The sequence below is a fragment of the Crinia signifera genome, chromosome 1 (assembly GCF_055691185.1).
Source record: "Crinia signifera chromosome 1, ASM5569118v1, whole genome shotgun sequence".
NCBI classification, from domain to species: domain Eukaryota; kingdom Metazoa; phylum Chordata; class Amphibia; order Anura; family Myobatrachidae; genus Crinia; species Crinia signifera.
Window position 1 is genome coordinate 426,276,855 of NC_139217.1, and position 25,762 is coordinate 426,302,616.

A 25,762-nucleotide genomic window follows, 5' to 3' on the forward strand; every position below is an offset into this window, starting at 1 on the left:
ACTATCAGGGGTAAATTTAATAAAATGGGAGTGCTATAAAAGATGGGATGTTGCCCATACCAACGAAATTCTACTTATTTATTTAAACACCTACTAGAATATAATAGAATCTGATTGATTGCTATGGGCAAAATCACATCTTCAATAGAACTCCCATCTTAGTAAATGTACCCCTCATTGTCAGACTGGGGCATTAAGGGCCTACCAGCGGAATCAGTGGCGTAACTAGAAATGATGCTCCCCCTGCCAAAAAAATATATATATATTTTTTCCCCCCAAATGCCAGCAAACAGCTGATAGAGTAATACACAATGGGAAAAACCCATGTCGACCTTATGACCAGTAGACCTTCCTCATGTCGACCTTTATGCAAATTCGACCTTAAGTCATGTCGACCTTGGCCCATATCGACCTTAAGTCAGGTCGACCTTCCTGCCAGTTGACCTAGTGGGGTCGACCTAATGACTGTAGACCTAAGTTCATTCTGACAGATGTACCGATTCCCTCCCTACTATAGTGTTCTCTCCCTTGCTGGTTCAACTTGGTGCAAGTGACAAAACAGGTGGAATGCCATGACATGTTTTCCCCTGTATTTACCAGTACTATCCTAGGCTGTGAGATCCGTGGCTGGTTATTCAATTGTTAGCTGGAGGCACAGCTCCCGCTGCCTCCCGCACAGCGTCTTACCCCATAAATCATTAAGAAAATACAGATAATAAGTTGTCTTATAAAAATTATCTTTGTATTTTTTGCATTTTATCTAATTAAGTTTTTTTTCTTCATTATTTCTGTTTTTATTTTCCTCCCCAGAAAGGTAAGGAGCCATTTCATCATGCTGCTGAGAATGGACATCTTGATATAATCAACATTCTGATTTCCCTGGGAATGTTCTCATCAGTAGAAGATAAGGTACAGTAATCTCCGGGCACATCTACCTTCACACAAACATATTATACAGTACAGTATGTCATGGTGACAGCAGGTCAGCCTGCATGGGAGTTTTTGTGGCTCCAATGAAACATTATTTGAAATGAAATTTAAGCAGGCGTGTAGATGATGTTAATGTTTGCTACAAACCTATATCCAATAGCGTAGTTTATGTGAAATAGTAAATATAGTTTTGTACAAATGTATAGATTTTAAGTTAAGAATAAGGACAGTTACTGTGGTAAAGAAACCTATATATGCTTGATACATCTCCTTGCAGATGTATGACAATTACCATGGGTGGGATGTACTAATCACTGTCGGTACATCACACTGCCCAACGTAGTGATGCTCATCGCATATGTACTAAGAAAGCTTCCCTTTGCGATCTCCGTCGGTCCCTGAACTTCTGAGTTTCTGACCCCGGAGTCGATCTGCGCATGTGCAGAGTGACGCCGGCGCCCGGTGGCTGTGGGACATGCTGGGAAGATTCCATGTTGGATCCCTCACACAGCAGGGCTGTGTAGAGAAGCAGTAGGCTTCTATGATGTAATGCCAGCTGCAGATGACGTTACCCCCTGCATCAAAGCCCAGCCTATGGGAGCTTTGGTACATTCAGAAATGCAGTAAAACCCCTTTTTTTAGTGCATCAACCCCATTTGTGAAAGATTCTACATGACCTTGAGAAATGTTTTATTGCATAATGATATGGTACTTTCTATTTTAGGCCATGGGGGTCGCCATCTTGTGTGCCCCGCATGATCATTTTGAAATCCCTGCGACTGGTGCAATTTATTTACATTTGCACATACAGCCCTTATTGTTAAGTGTCTGAAACAATGTTGTTGCATATATCAGTAATACTCCTTTTACACAGAAAACTAAATTACTGGGTGAAGCAGTTCTACCAGGTCATTTGCAGTTCTACACGGGTCCTTTTTCTGTGTGAAAGGTCAACCCGGGTCCTAAATCCCAGGTCTCGGACCCAGGAATTTACCAGGGTCAAGGACCTGGGATTTTTGACCTTGGGTTGACCCTTTCACACAGAAGAAAGGGTCATTGTTATTCAGCAAATTACCGGGTAGGAATTTCTAACCCGGTAATTTGCTTTCCTGTGTGTGGGGGAGGGATGGGGGGGTTTGGGCTAGGCAAAATTACCCAACATTTCTGTCTGAAAATGGTTTAAGTTATATTTCAATTGGTTTTAGTGTGATTAATCATTGTAGATTATAAGAGTTTGGTTCAATAGTTCTACAGTACAAAGATAGACTAGACAGTAGAAAAGTAGGTGAATAGGTTGACACAAAAATGGTTGACAACAGTTGTTTGTGAGTGTCTGTTTGTGTGAGTGGTCATTTTGTATTTTTCACAAAATCAAATCAAAGTCAAATGAGAATAAATATGTACCTTGCAGACTCATTTTGCTCTCCACACTTCGAACAAGGACTATTCCCAATTGTAGTCCATGTGGATGGGAAATGATGAAGAGATTGTACCTTCAGCACTGTATTAAATGTTGACCTTTTGACCCTGTCAACTGTTTGGGTTGACCTATTGTCTGTATTTTTTCACTGTAGATCTATTAGCCGGGTACTGATTGTAGGACACAGGCTGAAACACATGTGGAACAGCCACTCGACTCGTTCATCATTCTTGTTCACATTTTTTTTACTAAAATCTGTTACAGGACGGCAATACAGCGCTACACTTGGCTGCCGCTAATGGGCACGGTGTAGTGGTGAAGGTTCTGTTGGAGGATTGGAAAGAAAAGGACAGTCCCAATAAGGTACGTAGAAGAATAGCTAGAAATAAAATTCATGATGTTTAATGAGAGCATAAAAAAACCTAAAGTGTTTTTATACTTAACTAAGAATGCCAATCATGATGCCCATTATTCGTCCTTTGAACTCTTTGTTGCCTAATTGCCGAAGACAGGGCGGGCGCTGATATCCTGTGACGTCAGCCGCCCGCCGCCGCCAGCCGGCATCAGCCTGTCTGCTTTCCCATGGTCCAGCCCTGTTTCCACCCCCATCTGGCCCCAGCCCTCCCTCCCCTCAAGGAATGGCCACGCGAATGTGTAACTCGCCAAAGCCGTTTGGTGCCGGTGTTTGCACATGCGCTGTAATGCCGAATTGGCCCCATATAGTGTATTTAGTCAGAGTTTTAGAGTTTTAGAGTTTTTTAAAATGTGCTTTAAATGAATGGTGATGGGGATATTCAATAAGTCATAGTAATTTACCACAGATAGTTACCCTCCCTGGGGATAGTCAATTGTTTCTGATGCCAGCTGTTATCAGGGAGATTATTCTCAATAACCATAGGCATACCTCCCAACTGTCCCACTCTCCGTGAGAACATCCCGTTTTTTGGGGACGTTCCCGCATCCTGTGTCCCGCAGCGGTGGGGGCACTTGGGAGTCCCCCCTGTCACCAGTGAATAGGCGATGTGCGCATTCATGCCCCCACAGTGGCGAAATCATGGACATGGCCTCGCGGGGGCATCGCGAGTATAGGCCACACACCCTTCTCGCTAGGCCATGCCCCAAAACATTTCTGCACATGTGCAGACGCCGAGTGCAGCGAACAATGTGGGCGGAGGGCGTGGGGTAGTGGCGGATCGATGTGCCCATTAACGCCCATCATTTCATGGGTGTTCCCATGATAACGCAGAGCATTCCCATGCAAATGGGGCAGTGATGAGAGTATCTTTGTTTTGCGTGCTCGTTCCACATCATTCGATGGTTGGCGACCATCGAATGATGTGGTCTTTGCCCACAAGGCTGCGAATCAATGTTTATGCAAAACATCCATTCGCAGCCGTGCAGGCAAATTTGGCGAGCAAGAGGGTGGGCAGCTGGACAAGCGACAGGGGGCATTTAAATCACACGTAGCATTGCGTGTGAACCAGAATAACCTCCTATATCTCCATACATTCTTCTGTAGAGAGGGGCTACACCATTCTACCTGGCAGTGGAAGGAGGACATGAAACGTGTGCTGATCAGTTATTGCAGGATGGAAGCGATATTAACACTACAACCAAGGTAGGTCTTTTATTTTGCAATTCCACTAGCAGCAAATAATGTTATAATAATATGTTTAATACTATACCATAACAAAAGGACTAGTAATTGTACATAAAGCACCTGAAATAGATGGTATGCAATTTACATGTCAATCTCTTTTCTCTGGTTATCACCACTGGTGGATGCAGGGTGGGGGCACAGGGGGCACAGGGGGCCGTGCTCTCCCTATCGTTTCAGGGCCTTTTTTCCCCAACGGAGAGAATGGCGGCTCTGCTCCTGTCTCCCTTTTGTTTGTTTTTTATAGAGTTGTCCATAGTGCTAGTACTTTAGGGGGCAACGGAGCACTGTGTGTGGGGACCTGAAGCAGGAGTCATGGAATGGCACGTTGGGGGAGCATCCTTCCTGGTATTGCTATGTCCCTGACTGGAGTAGAAGCCATATACATGTGCAGACTGGTGGTCTCCGCAGCCTGTTGCTGGCAATACACAAGAAAATGAAAAAACACTTCAGCGCTGTCCCTAATTGATTCTGGAATGAACTTGCTTGATGACTTCCTGGTTTGACTGATGTCTTACGACACTGTCTGAACAGGATGAGGCCTCTTACTGACCTCTGTGGGGGTCCCTATATGCACATAAAGGTATCTTTTATGTGTTCCCCAGGATTGTCTCACTTCACTCCTCCTCTGACCTCGCACTCTCTTTCATAGACCCAATATAGATGTTACTGACCTTATATAAAGGCCCTATTTTCATATAAAGGTATCTTTAGTACAGGTTTAACGATCCTCTGATGACTTCCTTGTCACTTTAGACTCCCAACATTCACATCAACACGTCTCAAAGACCAACACTCACCTCTATATGAGGCCCTATAGGCACATAACGGTTTCTTTGGTCTTTTCAAGGTAAGGATATTCTCCACAACCAGCGTACTCCATAAAAAATTTATTCCATATGGTACAAAGTAAAAACAGACGATAAAAAATGTGTTAAAAAAACAAACACAAGAATGGTGAGACCTTAAAGTTCAAACTCTCCCTGTATCCGGAACAGGTTGAGCTGAATTTGCCAGATGTAAAATAGCACAAAAAAGTCTCACCATCAGCTGTGTCCCCTCCTTCACCAACGCGTTTCGGGCTCCAGGTTATAGCCCTTTTTCAAGGTGTGAGAGGTAAGTATACTGGGGTGGTTTATATACCTGTCCCCTTCATTACTATAAAATAGCAATACAAAAAACCTGGGCCGGAGCAGAAAATAACTGCCTCCTATAAGCCCTCCTAAACAACTAACTAATACATTTTCAGTTCCTGGCTACACTTCTAATATATCAATATACCTAATACACATGCTATCACATAATATAAGTAATGCAGCGCATACAGTATGGGGGAAATCCACCGCTTCCCTTCCGGGATTATAGTCCATGTTTCCTTTCTTTCTCAACAACTCCTCACACACCTGTGAGAGTTGCGTCGCGTCACTTCCGGTCCGGCGGAAGTGACTTCCGGTTACCGGATCGTGCGCAAACACCCGCTTCAGTGGTTCCACTTGTCACTATACAGCTCTCCTCCCTGTGCGTGCGTGAAACGCTTCCTCTATGCGCTTCCTCTGCAAGCACAGATGTCACATCCTTCTCCGTTTGTATATACAGCGGGGGCCATTTTGGATGTTCCATTTTCATAAGAATCAATGCTGTAAGCTATGTGTCCCCACTTCAGGGAACCATGATGTAGCCAAAAACGTAATTGCTCTCTCCATGGATTAATCCAGACATAGACAAACATAATAAAAAGCACACGTTAGTAAATTGCAATTTCATAAAAACATTTTCATAAAAAACACTTTACTTCAAAAGCCACATTTAACCCATTTGGTTCAATTGTCTTGTGAGAATAGATTTTTTTCATTTCAGCACAAGACAATCTTTTCTCCCTGTCATTGACTCTCCAATGCTCCTTTATTACATTTACACCACAGAATGAAAATAAATGTTTAGTGTCGCAATTATGTATATTTTTAAAATGCAGAGACACATTATGGGTTTCAGTCCCCTTTTTAATATTTCTCACATGTTCTGCCATGCGGGTCTTCAACATTCTAGTGGTTTTACCAATGTATTGTTTGTGACAAGTACATTCAATTATATATATGCAGAATTTAGTGCTGCAGGTGATAAAATCATCGATGGTGTACCACTCATTTGTCTGCGTGGACTTATATTGATTAATCACCCTATTGTCACTTTTACACACCCTGCACATTGAGCAGGTCCCACACCGATAAAAACCTTTCGATTTTATAGGGTTCAGGGGGGATGGTGTATTAATGGCACTGGTGACCAGGAGATTCTTTAAGTTATTGGCTTTCCTGTAAATAAAATGGGGATTTTCGTCAACGAACTGCTTAAGGATGGGATCACTCTTAAGGATACCCCAATGTTTCCTGATGATTTTTTCAACCTGTTTGGATTGGCTGGTGAATTTGGTGATAAAATTCACCCCTCTATGTGCATTACTCCTTTCAGGTTGGGGGACCGCTGGTGTTGCCTTCACTACATTTTGTACTGATCCCCTACCCTTTTCTCTGGCTTTAGTAATGACATTCTCTTGGTAACCCTTATTTATAAATTGCTTTTCCAATTTATCTGCATGGACCTCATATATGTCCAGTTCCGTGCAATTTCTGCCAATCCTCTGGAACTGACCATTGGGTATTGTAATGCTGATTTGATTATGACCAGAGAGACAATAAGTGAAAAGCACTGGTTACGTAATAAGTCCGCAACCAACGTACCCTTTATACCTAACTACGTGCGAACAAAGCGTAGCGTACCTTTTATTGTATTATGTACACCAAGAACCAATACCTTAATCAGAGATTCCTTCGCAGTACTTTGTCTCTAATCTGCGAATATACCTTATCTGACAGTGTCCGTAATATACCTTGTCGCTATTATGCGAATAAACAGACACGACCACTGTATAGAAATAAGGAGATAAGAACTCCGTAAAAAGGTTGTATTTAAGTCCCTAATGGACAAAAGGGGGTTACAGAAATGAGAATAAACAGGTATAACAAGTAATACAATATACTAACAATGAACACTAAACAGACTCTGCTAAGGGGAAAGAATACAGATACAAGACACAACCAGCCAACAATACTTTAAGAATAAATACCGTGAAATGCAACCGTTACCGTTCTCATCAAATATGCGAAGTGTAGTCCGGTCAGAGCTCACTATCGTTCAGGGATGAACTATAGTCCGGTGGTCAGGTCAGGGAAAGGTAGATGTGCCGAAGAGACTTTGGCTGCTCTGGGTCGCCTATCTTATAGGGTCAGAAAGGGGAGGTCAAAGGCCGTTCTCATTGGTCAGGGGTCGAATGTCAGGTCATCTGTGATTGGAAGGTAAGCTGATACACCTGGTTTGGCTAGGTCCAGGGGAGTGAACTTTAAGAGTCCTTTGTTCGGTGGTTTCGGCGTCAGCAGTGATAAGAGCTAGTTTCATCTGGATTTCTTTGTTACATTCTTTCAACAGAAACTGTCCCTGGATTATGGATTATGTCCATAACTATTGAGTCGTGTATATTGCGAAATATTCGCAATGACCGGAATACTTCGCACAATGAACGGAACGGAACGATACTAAACACGATACAGACAGATGTATGCAGGGCTAACTAAGCTATGTGTGGCGTTCTAAACCTTTAACTACATTTTACTTAGTGTCAGTATGTATTTATGAATTTATGTGTGATAGTATGGTTACTCTTCTGGTCCACTTTGCCACGCATACTCGGGTATGGAAACTTTATTTGCGCAACTCTGCGAACCAAAATGGCGGCCATACTATCCTAAAATGGCGTGTGTGTAACTCGACTTCCATAGTCCACCCTTTAACAGTAATTATAAAACTGTTACAATACAAAACATTTCACACGACAATACAGAAATTCATAATCCTAACAGAGAAATTGGGATACATGAATTAAACATATAAGGGGAGTAAACCATCTGCTCTCGGCCGATCCAGGATCATGGATAAACGATGGGCCGCATTTATCGAACAACCTACTCAGGGTCACGAAGGATAATGTACAATTTTGGGATAAAAATAAAAACAGGGGTGGTTACAACATATACACGTTCACAAATATGGTTTCTTTAAAGGGAGGTGGTTTCGATTTTAGGGTCATATACCAAACCCTGGTCTTCCTCTGTATCTCTCGTTCTTACACTCATGATTTCGGTACGTTTTGTCTTTCCCCGGGTCACCACCTTTAAACATTTGAACAATAACACAAAGACTATGATGGCACCACCGATGCAGAGAAGGAGTTTTCCTATGCTAGCTATGATCCCCTGCGCCTATTCTCCTAAACCAGAGAACCAGTGCATTGGATTCAACCAGGAGGTCCATTCGCTAACTTTGTTACCTATTTCTGCCAGGCTGATATTATGTTCCCTTCTAAATTCCCATTTAAGCTGAAGAATCTCATCCATCCGGTGATCGATGATTTCTTCTGGGTCTTCAGTATTGTTGGTGATATATGTACAACATTTCACCCCAAACTGTGTAGAAAGGGTGACACAATATCCTCCTGTCATAGCTGTCAGATAGTTCAGCACCATCCGATGTTGGACTAGCTCTCTTTTATACGCTTGCAACTCCTTCCCAGTGTACCTAAAGGTGTCATCATAAATCTCAGTGATGTTATCTACCAAGCTTGCTAATGCTTGTATATATTTAAAATTGATGACTCCTCTGGCGGTATGGGTGATATCTAAAGCAATTAGGAGTTGGATACCGAACGACTCGTGTATCATTTCAGAAGCTAGGGGTTCTTTTCTTATTGTTAAATCCCTTTTATGGATTTGGTCATAATGGGTATGAGTGTAAGGAGGAGAAATACCTCTGTGTATGTTCATCATCTCATCGTGTGTGAGGGTCATCACTTCCGGTAACACTCTGCCTAGATAACAAATACCAACGTAGTTCATGGAGAGCCATTTGTACGCCCTCCTACCACAAATATAATAAACATCGTCAGGGAGAAAATAAGGGACAGAGTATTTCATGATCTTGTCACACATTATCCATAAGAACATCCCCGTCCCCTGTTCCCTGACTTGTTCCTCACAGATTTCTGGCTGTAGGGTTACATTACAGTAGCCGGCTGATACTCTGCCGGCCATCATTTTACTTCTCTTCACCGTGTAGACATATTTATAGTGTCTCCCACTGGTTCGGATTTTTAACAACAATTCTTTATCAATAGGCTCTCCATCTGGACGCTGGGAGTAAGTTATTGTCTGGTTATGCCATGTCACTTCCCAAGTACCAATCGCTCTGGAACTCGAGAAGTTCATACATACCAGGGATTTATCCACTTGGTATGGGTGTAATCTAAGACTAGGGGACCTGGTATACAGGTATCTCTTATCCAATGGCCTCCCCTTATTTAATACGCTTATCTCTGTAATATTAAGCGGGTATGGGACTAGGCCTACACTACTCCTTTTATGTAACACTTGTGAACACACCCAGCATTCTGTTTGGTTTAAGACCTTACCCACTAGTGAGTGGTAATCACTCAAAGGATGTCGGCCTGTAGTTGCCTTACTTGTGGACTGACATCGCTGGATGCATTCTTCTTCAATTTTAGGTTGACAATATCTACAGACACAGTACTCACCAGACAATAACTCATCACATAGCCCTTGAACTACGTTTCCCTCATACCTTTTACCTTCTCCTGTCATGGGCAAAGTGTCAAGCTGGTTTAGGGATTCTACCTCACCCATATCTGGGTCCATTATTACACTGTCAGAACTCCGCTCCAATCGCTCTAGAATGTGGCAGCCACCGAGTATTTTAGGATGAAGAGAAGAACACAGAAAGAAAACAAAGACATATATGCATAACTGTGAACCTTTTGCTTGGAGTCCTTCCATCATCTCTACCAGGGGACTTTTATTTTGCTCTGCTCTTAGACCTTTGTTCGCTCAGGTTGCTCGACCTTGGCTGCTTCTCAGTGTTCCCGAAACAATGCTTCTAGCGACACTTCTTCTCTCTCGCTCTCTGCACACTGGGATTCTGGGTTACTGGCTTTCTTGCAGTGGGACGAATGTATCCAAGTCTCTCTCTCTGCGACTTTAATCGATGTAGTGCTGGTCAACAAAACTTGGTACGGTCCTTCCCAACGGTCTATCAAACAACCTGAGCGTAAGAAATTTCGGATCATAACAAAGTCTCCTGGTTTAAGATTATGACAATTCTCGGTAGGCATATCAGGGTTCAGTAAATTCAGCTGCTTTTGTTGCTCCCTTAGCTGTTTGTTTAGCTTTAGGATATACTGTACAGTTAGCTCATTATTACATTTTAGATCATCCTGTGGGTCTATCATGATGTGTGGCTGCCGACCAAACAATATCTCGAAGGGGGACAGGTTGAGCGGAGTCCTGGGAGTGGTCCTAATGCTATACAACACAATAGGCAGTGCCTCTGGCCATAACAACCCTGTTTCAGCCATCACTTTACCCAATTTGTTCTTAATAGTACCATTCATTCTCTCAACTTTGGCGCTCGCCTGGGGACGATATGGAGTATGAAGTTTACTATTAATCCCCAGGAGTTTACACATGATTTGGAAGACCTCTCCTGTGAAGTGAGTGCCTCTGTCACTCTCAATGACCTTTGGGATACCATACCTACAGACAAACTCCTGACATATTTTCTTTGCTGTAAAGGTAGCAGTGTTGGAGGCAGCGGGGAAAGCCTCCACCCAGCTGGAAAACATGTCAACACAAACTAATACATATTTCAAATTTCTACAGGGTGGTAACTGTATGAAGTCGATTTGTATTACCTGGAAAGGGCCTTCTGTAGGAGGGATGTGGGATGGCTCTGTTGGGATGGCTTTTCCAACGTTCTTCCTCAAGCAGGTGAGGCATGACATTGCCACTCTACCTGCTTGAGAAGCGAACCCTGGTGCACACCAGTAGGCCTTTACCAGCTTGCACATACCTTCCTTCCCAAGATGTGTCAGCCCATGGGCCGCCTCGGCTAGACTAGGAAGGTATGCTCTGGGGGCCACTGGTTTCCCGTGTCCATCTCTCCAAAGTCCGGTGGACTCTTGGCCACATCCCTTCGACTTCCATACTGCTCTTTCCTGTGGGGAACACAAATTCTGCATGTCTATCAGTTTGGATGTGGATACCATGTTCAGTGTACAAAGGTTGGTGGGATGGGTGAAAATATTTACAGGGCATGCGGCCCTTTTCGCTGCCTCATCAGCGCGGCTGTTACCAAGTGACACCGGGTCCTTCTCTGATGTGTGAGCTTTGCACTTGATAACAGCCACTCTGTCTGGAAGCTGAATAGCTCCCAGAAGTCTCCTAATATATGTCGCATGCGCCACTGGTGTGCCAGCCGCCGTCATGAAATTTCGGAGGCGCCATAGGGCTCCAAAATCATGGACTACTCCGAAAGCATATCTGGAGTCGGTATATATGTTGACTGATTTTCCTTGGGCCAGTTCACATGCTCTGGTCAGTGCCACCAGTTCCGCTACTTGTGCTGAGTGAGGTGGTCCCAAGGGTTCAGCTTCCACAATACCTTCTCCATCTACTACTGCGTAGCCTGTGCACAGCTCTCCCGTGTCCGTCTGTCTATGACAGCTACCATCTGTGAATAAGGTTATGTCTACCTCACTTAATGGGCTGTCGCTTATGTCAGGACGTGCTGTGAAGGTCTGATTCAGGTAGGACATGCAATCATGTTTGTCCTCACTCTCACTAAACTCTGCTTTACCATATTCAGCAACATTCCCATCACCCTCCACCCTTTGTGCCTTGGAAGGCACATGAGGAAGGAATGTGGCTGGGTTTAGTGTGTTGCATCTTTTGATGGTAATATTTACTGGGGCCATCAGCGCCAGTTCCCACTTAGTGAACCGTGCTGAGGACACATGACGTGTTTGGGCAGAATTTAGGAGGGCAGAGACAGCATGGGGAGCATGAACAGTTAAATCGTGTCCCAACACTACGTCCTCACTCTTACTTACTAGTTGTGCTATTGCAGCCACACTTCGTAAGCAAGTTGGGAGTGAGCGTGCTACTGTGTCCAGCTGGCCACTGTAGTACGCTATTGGTCGGTTGGCATCACCATGTTTTTGTACAAGCACTCCTGCCGCACACCCACCTGATTCAGTTCCGTACAGTTCAAAGGGTTTCCCATAATCTGGCATTCCCAGTGCTGGGGCCTTGGTTAGGCTCACCTTTAGTTCCTCGAAAGCCAGTTCAGATTCCTCAGTATGAGAGACCCGATCAGGCTTAGTTGAGGAAACCATCTCTTGCAGTGGTAATGCCAGAATAGAGAATCCTGGGATCCAATTGCGACAGTATCCACACATGCCTAGGAACGTACGGATCTGATGCTGGGTCTGTGGCAGTACCATGTTCTGAATCGCCTGGATTCTGTCGTCGGTGAGGTGTCTCAGCCCTTGGGTAAGGCAGTGTCCCAGATACTTAACCCTGGTCTGGCATAATTGCAGCTTATCCTTTGATACTTTATGTCCTGTCTCTGAGAGATGCATCAGTAGCTGTCTAGTGTCATCCACTGATGACTCCAGTGACCCAGAACACAACAACAAGTCATCGACATATTGTATCAGTATCGAACCACTCATGGGTTGAAAGGATTGTAAACAATCATGCAAGGCCTGGGAGAAGATGCTGGGGCTGTCTATGAACCCTTGGGGAAGTCGTGTCCAGGTATACTGTACTCCTCTGTAAGTAAAGGCGAACAGATACTGGCTGTCAGGATGCAAAGGGACGGAGAAGAATGCTGAACACAAATCAATGACTGTGAAATGAGTACAATGAGGTGGGATTTGCATTAGGATGACAGCTGGGTTTGGCACTACGGGGAATTGGCTCTCAACTACCTTGTTTACCCCTCTTAAATCCTGCACTAGTCTGTAGCCCCTCCCCCCGCTCTTTTTCACAGGAAAGATGGGACTATTGGCCGTGCTGGAAGTTCTAACTAAGATTTCCTGTTGGAGCAATCGTTGGATCACTGGAAATATTCCTAGCTCAACTTCAGGTTTTAAAGGGTATTGCGGTATTTTTGGGGCTATCCTGCCTTCTTTTAAGCCGATTTCTACTGGAGCTACATTTGCCATCAGCCCAGCATCCTGTCCATCTTTAGTCCAAAGGGAACTCGGTATTTGTGCTGTAATTTCAGCTACCCTAGATGGATTTGATTCTACAACAGTGGAACACAACATTAGCCTCTGAGGACTATCCAGCATATCTTGCACTTCTTGTGTAAGATTTCTAGGAGTGTCCAGAAATACCCCATCGGGGGTGCAATAGATGACACATCCCATTTTGCATAGTAAATCTCTACCCAGGAGGTTAGTCGGGGCCGCTGCAGCCAACAGGAAAGAATGTTTGGTATGCAAAGGCCCAATTGTAACCTCCGCTGGTTTCGTCAGTGGGTAATGTTGTATTTTTCCTGTTACCCCAATTGCTGCTACTGATTGGTTAGTGAAACCCAAGTGAAGAGGAGTGTTGAGAACAGATCTGGCCGCCCCTGTATCAACCAAAAAGGTTTGCCTTACTCCAACCTTCACCTGAGGTTCCTCTCCAAGGTGTTGTGTTAGTCTAACTGGCTGTAGGATACAGGTATGACCTGTTTCCTATGGTCTGACCTGGGTTGCCCTTAGCACAGTGTCAGCCATCAGATGGGGAGGAGGCATGTTGCGTGACCTGTCTGTCTCCTCCCATTGTCTAGGGGCTGGGTATCTCCGTGTCTCACCTTTGTGAGATTCCCATTCTCGCTTATGTGTCTGATAACTCCTGTGGTTTCCTAACCTACAATGAGCTGCGATGTGTCCCTCCTTATTGCAGTTGTAACAGATAATTGGCTTTCTACCTGTGTCCCTGGTGTTTCGTTGTTGGTATGCAGCTTTGTTTGGGGCATTAGTAAGGGCCTGGATGCTAACCATCATCAGTTTGTCAGTTTGCAGTTCTCTGCGTTTCTTGATGTTGCGGTCGTGGTCCACAGCGGATTCCCTTAGGGCATCCACCGTCATTCCACGCCAATTTGGGAAAGAAGTTTGGACTCTGGCTCTCAGGTTTTCGCTAAGCCCTTCCACCAGCACAGAGACAATCATTTCCCTCAGGTGGGGGTCGTCCTTAGGCTCGGAGACACCAGTGTATCTTGATACCGCTAGCAAAGCCTTCGCGAAATAATCAGCAGCAGGTTCGCCATCCTTTTGTTTGATGGTAAACATCTTGCTATATTCCACTGTCGCAGGAAAATATACTCCCAACTGTAAGTTAATCAGGCGTATATTTTCCTGGTTGATCTCATCATTTATGTCCTTGTCCACTTTCAATCCACTATCCTGAATGAATTTCGGGATGTCAATGTGAGTGGGGAGACAGGCCCTCAACATGATTCTCCAATCCTTGTTGGTGGGCTCATCAGAGTTTCCCAGATCCCTTACAAATTTCCGGCACACTGCCAGATCTTTCCTAGGATCAGGGAAGTCTGTAATGATGGACCGCAGCTCTAACCGTGTCCATGGGTTTAGCATGGTCATCTTTCTGGTAGGTATCACACCTTCTCTGTCTGCCTTACCATAGGGAACCTCCAGTGTGCGTACAGGGTATGTTTGTACCACATCTGCATTACTGGGACCTGCTTGGGAATCGTCCGTGTCTGTGCTGTGTAGTGCATCCTTACCTGAGTCCAATACTACGCTGTTGGCATCAGCCGTCTCCTCCTCCTGTGCTGGGGCCTCAACAGCGGATTGAGCTTTTCCCTCAATCATGTTAATTGCATGGGAGACGGCCAATGCCAACAGCTGCTCGTTCTCCTCTCGGGTTTCCTTATAAGGGGATAAAACAGGGTACAAGTTAGCAACTGATACGTTCTTACTTATGTCTTTCTTATAAGTCATTAACCCCTTCGGCACATATGGGGGTGGGGGAGCTGATTCTATTGTGGCAGCGGTTGCATTTGCATTTTTATTGTGGCTGATTGCATCAGGTATTGCCAGACTTCTGGTTCCCCATTGTTCCTGTCCTTCCTTCTGCCACAATTTAAGAATATTTATATGCTTCACTCTCTCCTTACGACTGGAGAGTAGGCATATTTCATCTTTTACTGCCGATAAGATTTCTGGATCGAAGCTACCAACACTGGGAAATTCTAACTTGCTGCCTTGTGTCATTTTTCTCCATTTATTTTGGTAAACAACTGCGAGTTCACCGTGCTTCCTGCACATAATAAAAGCAGCCGATCCTTTTGGCCGGCTTGCTTCCTCCCTATCTTGCACGTTATCACAGTGTGACCCGTTATTACCCATAGTTACATGAATAAACGTTCACAGCTTAATAGATATCGGTGGGTTATTACTTATCTGAGAGCTCCCCAACCACTCACTTCTACAGCAACCTAGAACAGTCCCACAATTCAGCAGGTGCGAAGGCTACGAGGTACGATACTCAATCACCAAGTCTTTCAACTAGCAGCGAACTTCTAGCCAACTTGCTTGGTGCGGCACAATTTTTCCAGGGTATAACAAACTTGTTTTCCTATACCCTCAAAAATTGGATTTCTAAAGTAGCTAATCGGAAACAAGTGCGTTCCGATGTATCTTCTTGTACCCTCCTAGCGGAATTAATTCCACTGAAGGGGCAGTTCCTATGTGTACGTCGGCACGTACACCCTGTCCTAACTGGACCTGTCCTACACTGGACTACACTGCGCTTGGGTCGTGTCCGTCCCACACCCGTCCGCCTCAGTTATTTTTCACACTGGGCGCTAGTTACACCTCGGTCTTATGCTTATTTTTGAAATATTTCTGTACAGAAAATTTTCCCAGGCCGGTAGCTTTTCACTAGATTCTTATGCAGGTATAAATCCCTTATAATAAACTATAGGAATCTATTAAAATAATGCTTGAGTTGCTTGCTTATGAAAAAAATGAACAAAAAGAAAAAACTTTTTTTTTTTTCTTTTATTAATCACCGCCTTATTCGCAGTATATTACTATACTTGTTTAAATAAAGTTAGTGGTTTAACACTGTTCACCTTTTAGTTCCTATGTGTGCTGCGTGTGCAGTACCAATGAACAGCCACGTGTGTACGTGTGTTGTTCACAGGCCGCCGATGAATCGGCCACCCACGTGTTCTATAGTGTATTTGCAAGGTTGCGCTCGGGTTTCGCTATACGCAGTAATTGCGCCTAAATGTGGAATAAATCCCTTAACTCTGTCCGAGCGTTACGTATCAAGATGCGAAATAAATCCCGCACTTTATCCGTAAACCACGTACAAAGATGCGAAACTTTCCCGATGTGGGCACGTGCGCGCGCACCTTGCGTAATACACAATAGACGCTTTACATTACTGCAAAAGGCCCAGGACTTGTCGCCACGTGGCGGAGTCCCTGTTTTTGCGGTAACTAACAATAAACAATTATAGTTTTGCGCAGAGGGGATCCTCTATGTACTATAATAAACACAGATTCCACGTGTGCGAACCTTATCGCACGTGGTACATATACTGTAATGAACAAGCAACTCAAGACACTATACCCCGTTAAACTACTTGTGGCAGGCAGAAGTACAGTTTACTAAACACTTAATGTATGCTTTAAACACGTGGCTTTCACTTATTGTGCTCCGGGTTCAACGCTAGCACTTCCCAAACCCCGCACCGCCGCGGACCTGGCCTATCCAGCAATGGATAATACTTCCACCCTTTTGCTGGTATAGGTCGGGTCGCACGCCTGGTACTGAGTTCTGGAATGTGAAACGGCCGGGCGAGCACCCCAATTGTTAATGCTGATTTGATTATGACCAGAGAGACAATAAGTGAAAAGCACTGGTTACGTAATAAGTCCGCAACCAACGTACCCTTTATACCTAACTACGTGCGAACAAAGCGTAGCGTACCTTTTATTGTATTATGTACACCAAGAACCAATACCTTAATCAGAGATTCCTTCGCAGTACTTTGTCTCTAATCTGCGAATATACCTTATCTGACAGTGTCCGTAATATACCTTGTCGCTATTATGCGAATAAACAGACACGACCACTGTATAGAAATAAGGAGATAAGAACTCCGTAAAAAGGTTGTATTTAAGTCCCTAATGGACAAAAGGGGGTTACAGAAATGAGAATAAACAGGTATAACAAGTAATACAATATACTAACAATGAACACTAAACAGACTCTGCTAAGGGGAAAGAATACAGATACAAGACACAACCAGCCAACAATACTTTAAGAATAAATACCGTGAAATGCAACCGTTACCGTTCTCATCAAATATGCGAAGTGTAGTCCGGTCAGAGCTCACTATCGTTCAGGGATGAACTATAGTCCGGTGGTCAGGTCAGGGAAAGGTAGATGTGCCGAAGAGACTTTGGCTGCTCTGGGTCGCCTATCTTATAGGGTCAGAAAGGGGAGGTCAAAGGCCGTTCTCATTGGTCAGGGGTCGAATGTCAGGTCATCTGTGATTGGAAGGTAAGCTGATACACCTGGTTTGGCTAGGTCCAGGGGAGTGAACTTTAAGAGTCCTTTGTTCGGTGGTTTCGGCGTCAGCAGTGATAAGAGCTAGTTTCATCTGGATTTCTTTGTTACATTCTTTCAACAGAAACTGTCCCTGGATTATGGATTATGTCCATAACTATTGAGTCGTGTATATTGCGAAATATTCGCAATGACCGGAATACTTCGCACAATGAACGGAACGGAACGATACTAAACACGATACAGACAGATGTATGCAGGGCTAACTAAGCTATGTGTGGCGTTCTAAACCTTTAACTACATTTTACTTAGTGTCAGTATGTATTTATGAATTTATGTGTGATAGTATGGTTACTCTTCTGGTCCACTTTGCCACGCATACTCGGGTATGGAAACTTTATTTGCGCAACTCTGCGAACCAAAATGGCGGCCATACTATCCTAAAATGGCGTGTGTGTAACTCGACTTCCATAGTATGCTGCGCAACCAATTTATATGATGGTTGCTTGTGTAATTGATAAATGAGTTACAATCCGTAGTTTTCTCAAAATTGCGGGTTTTAACCTTACCATCCTCCACATAAATATATAAGTCGAGGAAATTAACATTTGTTTGACTTTTATCAAAAGTCAATTTTACATTGATATCATTACAATTCAAAACATCACAAAAATTACTTAAAGAAACATCGTCCCCATTCCAAATAAACAAAATGTCATCAATGTACCGCTTCCAGGACACCAGGCTGGCACCGAGCTGCATGTTGGTAAAAATGCTCTCCTCCTCCCACTTTGCCATAAATAAATTGGCATAGCTCGGTGCCAGCCTGGTGCCCATCGCGGTACCCGTTAGCTGCAAATAAAAATCCCCCTCAAACCAAAAATAATTATTATTTAAAATGAGTGCTATACCCTCCAATATAAAATTTATTTCATCTGTTGGAGTCCCTTCCTTGTTTAAGAAATGTTCTACGGCTTTTAAGCCTACTGTATGATCAATTATAGTGTACAGGGAGGTCACATCAGATGTGACCAAGGTGTACCCTGTTTGCCACTGAACACTATTGAGAACATCAAGGGTAGCTGGGGTGTCTTTGAGATAGGATGCAGTTTTTTGAACCAGTGGCTGCAGCAACGTGTCCAAATAGTGCGACAAATTTGAAAGCACTGAATTGGTGCCCGCTACAATCGGGCGACCTGGCGGATTTATCATACTTTTGTGTATTTTGGGGAGTATGTATACTACAGGTATGGAAGGTGTTTCAATCATAATATACTCCTTGGTTTTCTCCTCCAATACACCCTTCAGTGCATACATGTTGAGAAAGACCTCCAATTTTTTACTAATTGCCCCTGTAGGGTTGCCTCTTAATTTTTTATAGGTTTTATTGTCTAGCAACTGTCTATAAATTTCCTTATTGTAGTCCTCTGTATTTAAGACTACAATACTCCCCCCTTTGTCCGCCGGTTTTACTATAATTTGGTCGTTGTCTTTCAACGTTTTGATAGCATTCCTTTCACCTTTGGTTAAATTGAGGTTCTTAGGGGCCTTAATTTGCATTCTATCAAGATCGTCCCTTACTAATTTTTCAAAGGTCTCAACTAGATGTCCCCTTTTATGAGCGGGATAAAAAGTGGATTTTTTCCTGAAAATTGATACAGTATCGGTGAGAACTTCTGCACCATTATCTTGTATTTCCCCTGCTAAATTTTTTTCATCAAAGAACCGTTTTAGGGATAACTTCCTTACAAACTTTTGGAGGTCGACATACACCTCGAATTTGTCAATTTTATTCGAGGGAGCAAATTTTAGACCCTTCTCTAGTAAGGAGCTCTCATCTTGTGTAAGCTGGTAATTACTCAGGTTAACAATTTTTGTTTTGTGATCCTCTACAGGAATAATATTAATTCCTTCATTATCAGCTTCTAGAGTGGTTTGGGTGGGACTTTTCTTTTTTGGTTTAGTCCTATGAATTCCCTTCCCTCTCTTACCCCTCTTTCTATACGTTTTGACCTTTTCTATCTGTACCTGGGGGTTGTCGGTCTCCGGTCTAAAAAATGCTGATCATTACCATTAACTTCATTAGGGCTGTTGGTTACTTCCCAAGATGATTTATTTTCCCTCCAATTATTGGTTTGTCTGTAATTGTTCCTCCTCCACCGTTTTTCTTTTGGTCTTTCCCATCTGTTCTCTTCCCACCTGTCATGGTCTCTCTCATCTCTATCCCTAGATGGCAAAAATTCTGTTTGCTTGGGTCTAGGTGTGTTTCCATGGACATTAAGTGGTTTTTTTCTTAATCCATAATTGAACACTTTTTTAGGGATATTAGTGGGGGGGGGGTTTCACTGTTTTCATTACTTTTAACTGTATCAATTTTGGGTAAACGTTTTTCTTTATTGGTTAAGTTGTGTTGGTTCCCTTTTTTATAATCATCCTTATCCCTCCAGAATTTTTTCTTTTTCTTAGCCATAATATCCCTCTCATTCCTTTCTATTTTAACAGTTACGGCTTCTTCTAAATCCTTATATTCTTTAGATTTTGCATAGGGTTCCACCAATGATTTATATACGGCTATTTCCCCTTCTATCTTTTCCAACTCCTCTTTTTTTTGGGTTATAATTAATTGCATTAATTTTATGGAACAGTCATCAAGAATTTTGAACCAAGAGTCCATAAACTCTTTAGACTCATTACCAAAGGAAGGGATTTTCTCCAACCTCAAACCACGGGGGACAATTTTTTCAGCACAGTAGGTTTCTAGAGTAGTGAGTTCCCACCATATTTTTCCCTCCCGTATTAATGCTTTCTCTAATTTAAGCATAGCCGTCTCTAAATCCTCATCAGTAGTACACACTACTTCATCATTACTTTCTCTCAAGAAAGTCTCCTTCGCATATATATTGCGACGTCCCCTATGGGCAAACATGATTTTATAGAAGAATGGTCGCAAACCGTCCCTCTGTCTTTTAGTGATAGAATAGTACAGCAAAAAACAATAGGTTCGACAGATGGATAGCTGCGCCCGGGGCTGCTGCTGTGTGTAATTTCTGTGGGTCACCAAACTCCCACCAACAAAGTACAATACACAAGAAAATGAAAAAACACTTCAGCGCTGTCCCTAATTGATTCTGGAATGAACTTGCTTGATGACTTCCTGGTTTGACTGATGTCTTACGACACTGTCTGAACAGGATGAGGCCTCTTACTGACCTCTGTGGGGGTCCCTATATGCACATAAAGGTATCTTTTATGTGTTCCCCAGGATTGTCTCACTTCACTCCTCCTCTGACCTCGCACTCTCTTTCATAGACCCAATATAGATGTTACTGACCTTATATAAAGGCCCTATTTTCATATAAAGGTATCTTTAGTACAGGTTTAACGATCCTCTGATGACTTCCTTGTCACTTTAGACTCCCAACATTCACATCAACACGTCTCAAAGACCAACACTCACCTCTATATGAGGCCCTATAGGCACATAACGGTTTCTTTGGTCTTTTCAAGGTAAGGATATTCTCCACAACCAGCGTACTCCATAAAAAATGTATTCCATATGGTACAAAGTAAAAACAGACGATAAAAAATGTGTTAAAAAACAAACACAAGAATGGTGAGACCTTAAAGTTCAAACTCTCCCTGTATCCGGAACAGGTTGAGCTGAATTTGCCAGATGTAAAATAGCACAAAAAAGTCTCACCATCAGCTGTGTCCCCTCCTTCACCAACGCGTTTCGGGCTCCAGGTTATAGCCCTTTTTCAAGGTGTGAGAGGTAAGTATACTGGGGTGGTTTATATACCTGTCCCCTTCATTACTATAAAATAGCAATACAAAAAACCTGGGCCGGAGCAGAAAATAACTGCCTCCTATAAGCCCTCCTAAACAACTAACTAATACATTTTCAGTTCCTGGCTACACTTCTAATATATCAATATACCTAATACACATGCTATCACATAATATAAGTAATGCAGCGCATACAGTATGGGGGAAATCCACCGCTTACCTTCCGGGATTATAGTCCATGTTTCCTTTCTTTCTCAACAACTCCTCACACACCTGTGAGAGTTGCGTCGCGTCACTTCCGGTCCGGCGGAAGTGACTTCCGGTTACCGGATCGTGCGCAAACACCCGCTTCAGTGGTTCCACTTGTCACTATACAGCTCTCCTCCCTGTGCGTGCGTGAAACGCTTCCTCTATGCGCTTCCTCTGCAAGCACAGATGTCACATCCTTCTCCGTTTGTATATACAGCGGGGGCCATTTTGGATGTTCCATTTTCATAAGAATCAATGCTGTAAGCTATGTGTCCCCATTTCAGGGAACCATGATGTAGCCAAAAACGTAATTGCTCTCTCCATGGATTAATCCAGACATAGACAAACATAATAAAAAGCACACGTTAGTAAATTGCAATTTCATAAAAACATTTTCATAAAAAACACTTTACTTCAAAAGCCACATTTAACCCATTTGGTTCAATTGTCTTGTGAGAATAGATTTTTTTCATTTCAGCACAAGACAATCTTTTCTCCCTGTCATTGACTCTCCAGTGCTCCTTTATTACATTTACACCACAGAATGAAAATAAATGTTTAGTGTCGCAATTATGTATATTTTTAAAATGCAGAGACACATTATGGGTTTCAGTCCCCTTTTTAATATTTCTCACATGTTCTGCCATGCGGGTCTTCAACATTCTAGTGGTTTTACCAATGTATTGTTTGTGACAAGTACATTCAATTATATATATGCAGAATTTAGTGCTGCAGGTGATAAAATCATCGATGGTGTACCACTCATTTGTCTGCGTGGACTTATATTGATTAATCACCCTATTGTCACTTTTACACACCCTGCACATTGAGCAGGTCCCACACCGATAAAAACCTTTCGATTTTATAGGGTTCAGGGGGGATGGTGTATTAATGGCACTGGTGACCAGGAGATTCTTTAAGTTATTGGCTTTCCTGTAAATAAAATGGGGATTTTCGTCAACGAACTGCTTAAGGATGGGATCACTCTTAAGGATACCCCAATGTTTCCTGATGATTTTTTCAACCTGTTTGGATTGGCTGGTGAATTTGGTGATAAAATTCACCCCTCTATGTGCATTACTCCTTTCAGGTTGGGGGACCGCTGGTGTTGCCTTTACTACATTTTGTACTGATCCCCTACCCTTTTCTCTGGCTTTAGTAATGACATTCTCTTGGTAACCCTTATTTATAAATTGCTTTTCCAATTTATCTGCATGGACCTCATATATGTCCAGTTCCGTGCAATTTCTGCCAATCCTCTGGAACTGACCATTGGGTATGCTGCGCAACCAATTTATATGATGGTTGCTTGTGTAATTGATAAATGAGTTACAATCCGTAGTTTTCTCAAAATTGCGGGTTTTAACCTTACCATCCTCCACATAAATATATAAGTCGAGGAAATTAACATTTGTTTGACTTTTATCAAAAGTCAATTTTACATTGATATCATTACAATTCAAAACATCACAAAAATTACTTAAAGAAACATCGTCCCCATTCCAAATAAACAAAATGTCATCAATGTACCGCTTCCAGGACACCAGGCTGGCACCGAGCTGCATGTTGGTAAAAATGCTCTCCTCCTCCCACTTTGCCATAAATAAATTGGCATAGCTCGGTGCCAGCCTGGTGCCCATCGCGGTACCCGTTAGCTGCAAACTGTTAAAATAGAAAGGAATGAGAGGGATATTATGGCTAAGAAAAAGAAAAAATTCTGGAGGGATAAGGATGATTATAAAAAAGGGAACCAACACAACTTAACCAATAAAGAAAAACGTTTACCCAAAATTGATACAGTTAAAAGTAATGAAAACAGTGAACCCCCCCCCCCCCACTAATATCCCTAAAAAAGTGTTCAATTATGGATTAAGAAAAAAACCACTTAATGTCCATGGAAACACACCTAGACCCAAGCAAACAGAATTTTTGCCATCTAGGGATAGAGATGAGAGAGACCATGACAGGTGGGAAGAGAACAGATGGGAAAGACCAAAAGAAAAACGGTGGAGGAGGAACAATTACAGACAAACCAATAATTGGAGGGAAAATAAATCATCTTGGGAAGTAACCAACAGCCCTAATGAAGTTAATGGTAATGATCAGCATTTTTTAGACCGGAGACCGACAACCCCCAGGTACAGATAGAAAAGGTCAAAACGTATAGAAAGAGGGGTAAGAGAGGGAAGGGAATTCATAGGACTAAACCAAAAAAGAAAAGTCCCACCCAAACCACTCTAGAAGCTGATAATGAAGGAATTAATATTATTCCTGTAGAGGATCACAAAACAAAAATTGTTAACCTGAGTAATTACCAGCTTACACAAGATGAGAGCTCCTTACTAGAGAAGGGTCTAAAATTTGCTCCCTCGAACAAAATTGACAAATTCGAGGTGTATGTCGACCTCCAAAAGTTTGTAAGGAAGTTATCCCTAAAACGGTTCTTTGATGAAAAAAATTCAGCAGGGGAAATACAAGATAATGGTGCAGAAGTTCTCACCGATACTGTATCAATTTTCAGGAAAAAATCCACTTTTTATCCCGCTCATAAAAGGGGACATCTAGTTGAGACCTTTGAAAAATTAGTAAGGGACGATCTTGATAGAATGCAAATTAAGGCCCCTAAGAACCTCAATTTAACCAAAGGTGAAAGGAATGCTATCAAAACGTTGAAAGACAACGACCAAATTATAGTAAAACCGGCGGACAAAGGGGGGAGTATTGTAGTCTTAAATACAGAGGACTACAATAAGGAAATTTATAGACAGTTGCTAGACAATAAAACCTATAAAAAATTAAGAGGCAACCCTACAGGGGCAATTAGTAAAAAATTGGAGGTCTTTCTCAACATGTATGCACTGAAGGGTGTATTGGAGGAGAAAACCAAGGAGTATATTATGATTGAAACACCTTCCATACCTGTAGTATACATACTCCCCAAAATACACAAAAGTATGATAAATCCGCCAGGTCGCCCGATTGTAGCGGGCACCAATTCAGTGCTTTCAAATTTGTCGCACTATTTGGACACGTTGCTGCAGCCACTGGTTCAAAAAACTGCATCCTATCTCAAAGACACCCCAGCTACCCTTGATGTTCTCAATAGTGTTCAGTGGCAAACAGGGTACACCTTGGTCACATCTGATGTGACCTCCCTGTACACTATAATTGATCATACAGTAGGCTTAAAAGCCGTAGAACATTTCTTAAACAAGGAAGGGACTCCAACAGATGAAAGAAATTTTATATTGGAGGGTATAGCACTCATTTTAAATAATAATTATTTTTGGTTTGATGGGGATTTTTATTTGCAGCTAACGGGTACCGCGATGGGCACCAGGCTGGCACCGAGCTATGCCAATTTATTTATGGCAAAGTGGGAGGAGGAGAGCATTTTTACCAACATGCAGCTCGGTGCCAGCCTGGTGTCCTGGAAGCGGTACATTGATGACATTTTGTTTATTTGGAATGGGGACGATGTTTCTTTAAGTAATTTTTGTGATGTTTTGAATTGTAATGATATCAATGTAAAATTGACTTTTGATAAAAGTCAAACAAATGTTAATTTCCTCGACTTATATATTTATGTGGAGGATGGTAAGGTTAAAACCCGCAATTTTGAGAAAACTACGGATTGTAACTCATTTATCAATTACACAAGCAACCATCATATAAATTGGTTGCGCAGCATACCCAATGGTCAGTTCCAGAGGATTGGCAGAAATTGCACGGAACTGGACATATATGAGGTCCATGCAGATAAATTGGAAAAGCAATTTATAAATAAGGGTTACCAAGAGAATGTCATTACTAAAGCCAGAGAAAAGGGTAGGGGATCAGTACAAAATGTAGTGAAGGCAACACCAGCGGTCCCCCAACCTGAAAGGAGTAATGCACATAGAGGGGTGAATTTTATCACCAAATTCACCAGCCAATCCAAACAGGTTGAAAAAATCATCAGGAAACATTGGGGTATCCTTAAGAGTGATCCCATCCTTAAGCAGTTCGTTGACGAAAATCCCCATTTTATTTACAGGAAAGCCAATAACTTAAAGAATCTCCTGGTCACCAGTGCCATTAATACACCATCCCCCCTGAACCCTATAAAATCGAAAGGTTTTTATCGGTGTGGGACCTGCTCAATGTGCAGGGTGTGTAAAAGTGACAATAGGGTGATTAATCAATATAAGTCCACGCAGACAAATGAGTGGTACACCAT

At 42.7% G+C, this 25,762-nt stretch overlaps 1 protein-coding gene across 1 annotated transcript in view; it reads left to right on the plus strand.

The window, feature by feature from the left end:
* ANKDD1B (ankyrin repeat and death domain containing 1B) overlaps positions 1–25,762 on the plus strand; it is a 95,121-nt gene that overhangs the window by 36,281 nt on the left and 33,078 nt on the right. The window contains exons 6-8 of the mRNA XM_083151610.1: positions 811–909; positions 2,615–2,713; positions 3,870–3,968. Coding sequence (XP_083007736.1) covers positions 811–909; positions 2,615–2,713; positions 3,870–3,968 — 297 coding nt within the window. The remainder of the gene's footprint in view (positions 1–810; positions 910–2,614; positions 2,714–3,869; positions 3,969–25,762) is intronic.